Genomic DNA, 7,784 nt, shown 5'->3' with positions numbered 1-7,784 from the left:
TATATATATATATATATATATATATATATAGTAGGGCTGCAACAACGAATCGATAAAATTGATAAAAATCGATGATTAAAAGCGTTGGCAATGAATTTCATTATCGATTCTTTGTGTCGCGCAATTAAGCGTCTTTCACGGCGCTTATATAGCGCTGTTTATATAGTTACTGTTGGTACCAGGCCTTTTGGCCTGTGGGACCCCAGAAGCAGCTGATGGGTACTGGAACTTGGGCATGGGAGGACTTCAGAGAGGCCATGGAGAATGACTTCCACATGGCTTTGAGGCGATTCTGGTCCACCATCCGGCGTCTCGGGGGGAAAGTGGTACACCACCAATACTGTTTATAGTAGGGGTAGTGTGCTGCTGACCTCAACTCGGGATGTCGTGGGTCGGTGGGCAGAATATTTTCAAGACCTCCTCAATCCCACGGCACATCTTTCACTGAGGAAGTGGAGTCTGGGGACTCTGGGTCGGACCCTCCAATCTCTGGTGCTGAGGTCACCGAGGTGGTTAAAAAGCTCCTTGGTGGCAGGGCCCCAGGGGTGGATGAAATTCGTCCAGAGTTCCTTAAGGTTCTGGATGTTGTAGGGTTGTGTTGGTTTATGCGACGCTGCAATATTGCGTGGACATCAGGGGAAGTTCCCCTGGATTGGCAGACCGGGGTGGTGGTCCCCCTATTCAAAAAGGGGGACCGTAGAGTGTGTTCCAACTACAGGGGGATCACGCTCTTAAGCCTCCCATGTAAGGTCTATTCGGGGGTTCTGGAGAGGAGGGTCCATTGGATAGTCGTACCTCGAATTCAGGAGGAGCAGTGTGGTTTTCGTCCTGGTCGTGGAACACTGGACCAGCTCTACACTCTCAGCAGAGTCCTGGAGGGTGTGCGGGAGTTTGCCCAACCGGTCTACATGTGTTTTGTGGACTTGGAGAAGGCATTCGACCGCATCCCTCGGGGAACCATGTGGGGGGTACTCTGGGAGTATGGGGTACCAGGCCCTTTGATACGGGCTGTTAGGTCCCTGTATGACCAGTGTCAGAGCCTGGTCCGCATTGCCGACAGTAAGTCAGGCTTGTTCCAGGTGAGAGTTGGACTCCGCCAAGGTTGCCCTTTGTCAACTATTCTGTTCATAACTTTTATGGACAGAATTTTTAGGCGCAGCCAAGGTGTTGAGGGGATCCATTCTGGTGGCCTTAGGATTGCGTCTCTGCTCTTTGCAGATGATGTGGTCCTATTGGCTTCAACAGCTCGTGATCTACAGCTTTCGCTAGAGCAGTTCGCAGCCAAGTGCAACGCGGCCGGGATGAAGATCAGTTCCTCCAAATCCGAGGCCATGGTCTTGAGCCGGAAAAGGGTAGAGTGCCCTCTCCGGGTCAGGGAGGAGGTCCTGCCCCAAGTGGAGGAGTTCAAATTTCTTGGGGTCTTGTTCATGAATGAGGGAAAAATGGAACGTGAGATCCATAGGCGGATAGGTGCAGCATCTGCAGTGAAGCGGGCGCTGTACAGGTCTGTCTTGGTGAAGAGAGAGCTGAGTCAAAAGGCGAAGCTCTCAATTTACCGATCGATCTATGTTCCTACCCTCATCTATGGTCATGAGCTTTAGGTTGTGACTGTGTAGTGAACTAAGCCTCAGGTCAAATCTGGCCTTGAGGGCCTTCCTGGGACAAGAACTGTATTTCATTGATTTGAGTCCAAAAACACAAGATTAAGTTCACCCAGAGACTTTCTAAGTGTCCTGCACTGATCAATTGAAAGAACACTCTCTTTTTTATTATCATTACTATTTTACAAATGTCGTGATAATCAAAAGTGTGTTTAGTTCAAACCATTTTTAAATGTTGAAGTGAACTACTCATTTTAAATCAACTGTGAAACAGTTAATGATTTTTAATCCTCATTCAAAGTAGAAATCAAGTTAAGGTCTGTTACAGAGTAATTATTCATTTTTTCTTGATCTTCTGTCTAAGACACCAGTGTAAGTTGGTCAAAGGTCAAGTTTCGGTCAACTGCAAGTTTACTGGAAAAGAAATGTCATGTTTAACTTTTACAGAAAGATATTAGAGAATTGACTCCACGAAGTCTCGGTTCTTCATAACAATCTTCTGTCTGTTCTTAAACAATCTAATCTTTTTCCCTTGACTTTTAATAACCTCTTACATCACTAAAACACACCCCTGTTTGGTCAATCGACCAATCAGGAAGTTCTCAAATGAACCGGAAGTGACCTCTTTAAAAGGCTTAACACTTCCTAGTTCAGGGGAGAAGAACGCTGAGAGAATGCTGTGAGTTAGTTCCGAGAGCAGCAGAGTTCAGAATGCTGGAGAAAAGGCAACTAAGCTGAACGAGAGAAGTTCAGAGGAACTATGAAATGTCTGTTCTGGGATGATCTCACGACTCTGAACGGTTCCCTACTATCCTTACGGAGACGCTGGAAAGCGTTTGAAGAGAACTCTACGCCGAGGCCGAACTATCGTCTGCAAAGGTAAACGAGTCGATCTTCAACCGCAAAGTGTACCGTTGGTTAAGCTGGTCCAAAGGAGCGTGTTGTTCTGGTTATAACAGACAAATTCCCTCACCCATCTCTCTCAACTTAAACTTCATTTCCATCTTTAAACTCTTCTATCTTGCTAGAAATCATTCCAGATATTTTCAGAAATGTCTGTTGTGAAGCAAAGGAAAATCATGGCCGTATGGTTTTCCTGACTGTAAAGCTAATTACTTAAGCTGTTGTTATTTTCAATTTTGCCAAATTAATGTAAATGTTTGATGTTAAACTTTGATTCTGTTAATAAATGACCGCATTCATTTGATGGGTCAAAGAAAATTAACGTCTCACGTTACTTTTAATTATTCAATGCACGATATTATTCAGTCCAGAAAAATGAAAGAATCCGTTTAATTTATGGATAACATATCACAGATATATGTCCTATTACAACCGAAAGAACAAGATCTCAGATACAAGCAGCCGAAATGGGTTTTCTCCGCAGGGTGTCTGGGCTCTCCCTTAGAGATAGGGTGAGAAGCTCGATCATCCGGGAGGGACTCAGAGTAGAGCCGCTGCTTCTCCACATTGAGAGGAGCCAGTTGAGGGACTATGTTTCTCGGCTGGCCTGGGAACGCCTCGGGATTCCCCCGGAGGAGCTGGACCAAGTGGCTGGGGAGAGGGAAGTCTGGGTCTCCCTACTTAGGCTGCTACCCCCGCGACCCGACCCCGGATAGGCGGAAGAAAATGGATGGATGGTTGGTTTACTTGGACATCCTGTTCAATTGCAGTCCACAAAAACACTCATCTCAAAAATTACAAACATTCACTATTCACATTCCTCAGTGACGGGAGACATCAGCATACCACTTGTTTTCTGAATATAGCCATAATATAGATAGGTTTACAAAATACTAAGGGATGTGGGATCAATATGAAATTATAATTTGGTATTCTTATGGTTAATGTAAGTATATCTAAATGCTAGGATTATAAAACCACAGGGGTCTTTTTTTTTTACCAGACAATTTAATGCTTAGAGATTTTCTTCAGGGTTTTAGATGTGATTTCAAGCAGGAATTATATATACTCCTTGTCATTCACTTTCATCTGCTGGCAATATAACATCCTGATGAATCCTAGTGCCTTTTTATTTATGTCTAGATTGCTTCTTTCCATTCCATTTGATAGTCTATGAAGCAAAGTGATGCAGAGACCCTTGGTTATGATGCAAACACAAAGGTTTTGCATTACCTCTCTCTGCACTGCTTCTAAACCAAGTGACAGTAACTAATTAACTTGCAGGAAGGCCTAATAAAACTAAAAGCAAGAATAGCCATTTTGCTGACTCATTACATAGGCCTAATCCTTTATAGTTAATTAACTTCTTTCCTCTGTGTCAAACAGGTTGAAATTTATTATACTGTCAAGGATAGTAAACCCCCACCCACCATCCACCCACTTACTCACACACACTTTCCTGTCCACCAGCTATATCTGTAAGTAACATTTTTAGATGCTGGCACTAAAACCCCTGGATAAGTGAAATACACTGTTCACTCATACTACACTATTTCTGTGGATGAAAATCATCAAACTGATTGCCCGTTAGCAGTTTCATGCAGGAGCACGTTTACTCCCAGCTATGTGGCGCACACTGGCACAGTGTGAGGGTAAGCGGGTGTTCCAGTGTGGGTGGTTTTGTTCTGTCTTTGGCACTCTGAGTTTTGAATGTCTATTACTTTTGAGCTTGGTGAGAAAAATCACAGATCTGACTCCCATGAATGGACCTCATGGTTTTGGGTTCTGGGCTATAAAAGAGTATTGTGAGTACAACTTTAAACTTCTATTAATAGGAAAGAAATTGCTCTGTCAATTTAGTCAATTATCGTGTTCACACATTTTTTGTTTTGTTGTAGTATTGTAATATTATTGATAATGAATCTTCTTTTTGCTTAATCTTCTTATATACAGTGCTTTGTGAAAGTCATGGAGTTCCTCAGGGTTCATTGCTTGGACAAATACTCATTACATTATACAGTATATGCTTCCATTAGATAAAGATATTGAACAGCACAGGATAGATTTTCTTTGTTATGCTGATCTGAATCATTTATTATTTATTATCATTGTACCGAAATACAGTGAGATTATATTCGTACAGTCGTCCGAAAGATGGGCGGCGTTCATGTTGCTGCTGCTAAAAAGTGCGGCCCCTTATTCTTTATCAGAATACTTTTAGATAGAAAAAGGGTAAGAACCATAAGGATAGATAGTGGTATTAGAAAAAAGATCTCTTCACATCTTGTCCTATCAGGACATGGTTTGAGACATCAAATAACTCTACTAGCAGCACATTTATAAACACATTACATATGCATTTGACGTCAAGACGTTGAGATTTGTCCATGAGCACTTTCAGATAGGCCACAGTACTGATGTTGTTATTCATCTGGCAGTTCAGATAGCCTGCACAGTTCTTTTTTTTTTTGGGGGGGGGGGTGGTTGCGATAGACGGAGCTTTTTGTCCCTAGTTACCCATGTCCTAGGAGAAGTTTGATGAGATTCAGATAAGACACAATTGTTGATTTTCTTCTGGCAGACCAATTTTTTTCTTGTCTGCCTTGATGATACTCAGTTTTGTTTGTCCATGAAACCTGGTGCAACCAATCAGTTACTCATATCGCAAGCTTGTCTTAGAGACATAAAATCTATGCATACAATATGTGGCGGGCATCTTCAATGACACATACCCTCTGTCATCACTACATCACAGTGTCAAGCTACGTCAATGCAGCTTATCTTTTCAAATATGTACCATTGTGATTCTACTATTACATCACTTGGTAGCTCAGAGGTGTAACAGCAGTAAGTTGATTCTAACTCTCCATGTTGCCTCAGTCTTTTATAAATAAGATCACAAAAATGCTTCTCGTGCTTTAAGCGCTTTGTGAAAGCTGCTAAAGTTTCTTGTTGGTTTGAAAAAGAGTTCTAAACTCTCCCAGACAAACACAAGTATTTTACTTGTGACTGTTTGCAAATATGACACTTATCTTAAACCTGCTGTTTAAAGCTGCATGTGCTAACCCATTCTCTCTTGTCCTTTAGGTCATGGAACCAAAGGCGTCTTTGAACTGCTGGCAGGCTGGAGGAGAACAAGAGAAAACTTGCCCTTCAAGGAGCGTGTGGCTGATGCGTTTGCTGATGTGATGGTGTGCTACACAATGACCAGCTCTCTCTACATCATCACTTTTGGCATGGGAGCTAGCCCTTTTACGAACATTGAGTCGGTGAAAATCTTCTGCCAGTGCATGTGCGTAGCCATCCTGGTGAACTACTTCTATGTATTCTCTTTCTATGGCTCCTGCCTAGTGTTTGCAGGACAGCTTGAGCAGAACCGCTACCACAGTGTCTTCTGTTGTAAGATCCCGTCAGTGGAGTACTTGGACCGCCAGCCAACGTGGTTTAAAACCATGATGAGTGATGGCCATGACCTCTCCACACATCATGACAGTGTACCATACCAGAATCACTTCATCCAGCACTTCCTACGAGAACATTACACGGAGTGGATTACCAACACCTATGTGAAACCATTTGTGGTCATATTATATCTCATTTATGCCTCGTTTTCATTCATGGGATGTTTACAAATAAGTGATGGATCAAATATCGTAAACCTTTTGGCCAGTAACTCACCAAGTGTTTCATATGCTCTGACCCAACAGAAGTACTTCAGTAATTATAGTCCTGTGATTGGGTTTTACATTTATGAACCCATTGAGTACTGGAACTCCACAGTGCAGGAGCACCTGAAGACTCTGAGTCATGGCTTCAACAAGATTTCCTGGATAGATAACTTTTTCCACTACCTGCGGTTGGTAAATGTGAGTGCATCAACAAAGAGTGACTTCATCAATATTTTAAAGGGTTCTTTCCTGCGCAGCCCGGAGTACCAGCACTTCACAGAGGACATCATCTTCTCCAAGAACCGTGAGACTGACGAATACGACATCATTGCATCACGGATGTACTTGGTAGCACGGACCACAGAGAAGAAGCGGGAGGAGGTGGTGGAGCTTTTGGAAAAGCTCCGTCCCTTGATGCTGATCAACAGCATCAAATTCATTGCCTTTAATCCCACATTTGTTTTTATGGATCGCTACAGTTCGTCCGTCATCTCACCCATTCTGACCTCAGGTTTCAGCGTACTCACCATCCTCATCCTCACTTTCTTCCTGGTCATCAACCCCTTGGGGAACTTCTGGCTCATTCTCACAGTGACATCTGTGGAGCTGGGTGTGTTAGGTTTGATGACCCTCTGGAATGTCGGCATGGACAGCATTTCCATCTTGTGCCTTATTTACACTCTCAATTTTGCCATGGATCACTGTGCACCACACCTGTACACTTTTGTGCTTGCTACAGAGCACACAAGGACACAGTGCATCAAGTTGGCACTGGAGGAGCATGGGGCGGCCATCTTGCAGAACACATCCTGCTTTGTGATCGGGATCATGCCTCTAGTGTTTGTGCCTTCCAATTTGACCTACACACTGTTCAAGTGCTCCCTACTCACTGCAGGCTGCACTTTGCTGCACTGCTTCGTCATCCTGCCTGTCTTCCTGACCTTCTTCCCGCCATCCAAAAAGAGACATAAGAAAAAAAAAAGAGCGAAGCGGAAAGAGCGGGAAAGGGAAAGGGAGCGAGAGAGGGAGAGAGAAAGAGAGGAGATAGAGTGCATCGAAGTCAGGGAGAATCCTGATCACGTGACAAATGTTTGAGTAATTATTCATGTTAGGAGGGTTAGTACCCACCAGGTATTGGTGGACTGGGTGAACTCTCAGATGCTGAGGCACCTCTGTAGGCACAAGGATGTCTGAGGTGTTCCCTGAGTTGTCACTCTCACACAATAGAAGCTAAGCTGGCTAGAGTCAAGTGCAGCCCTTTTAGTCAGTCGTCAATCCTTCAATCTGAACAGTATATCTCATTTGCACAAACTCTCGTTTGTTCATGGTTTTAAATTTATTTCTGACTTATAGTTACATAAAAACTACTTAGTTGTCCAAACTTGCCTGCTAAATCTTTATAAAATTCTAGTTTGTATCAAAGTTGCCAATTTTGTGTAGATGTTCTGCAGTCATCATACAAACACATAAGGGTAATAAGTCTCCGACCAGTTGTTGAAATCAGTCAGAGTCAAAAGTTAAACTTAGCAAATATGGCTGCACATGCACTTTACTTCTCACATCTAATATCAGTGAATAAACCGTGGGCAGAAAGCACGCTGCATGCTTTTCT

At 43.1% G+C, this 7,784-nt stretch overlaps 1 protein-coding gene across 1 annotated transcript in view; it reads left to right on the top strand.

Moving 5' to 3' along the window:
• ptchd4 (patched domain containing 4) overlaps window positions 1-7,293 on the top strand; it is a 73,796-nt gene extending 66,503 nt beyond the window's left edge. Inside the window, exon 3 of the mRNA XM_037685295.1 lies at window positions 5,592-7,293. Within this exon, the coding sequence (XP_037541223.1) occupies window positions 5,592-7,267 (1,676 nt within the window). The 3' untranslated portion in view covers window positions 7,268-7,293. The remainder of the gene's footprint in view (window positions 1-5,591) is intronic.
• Window positions 7,294-7,784: the final 491 nt, after the last annotated feature.

Source organism: Nematolebias whitei, chromosome 12 (genome assembly GCF_014905685.2).
Source record: "Nematolebias whitei isolate Nwh7 chromosome 12, NemWhi1, whole genome shotgun sequence".
Taxonomy (NCBI): Eukaryota; Metazoa; Chordata; class Actinopteri; order Cyprinodontiformes; family Rivulidae; genus Nematolebias; species Nematolebias whitei.
The sequence above is the reverse complement of the archived record's forward strand: the minus strand, read 5'-3'. Positions and strand labels throughout refer to the sequence as shown.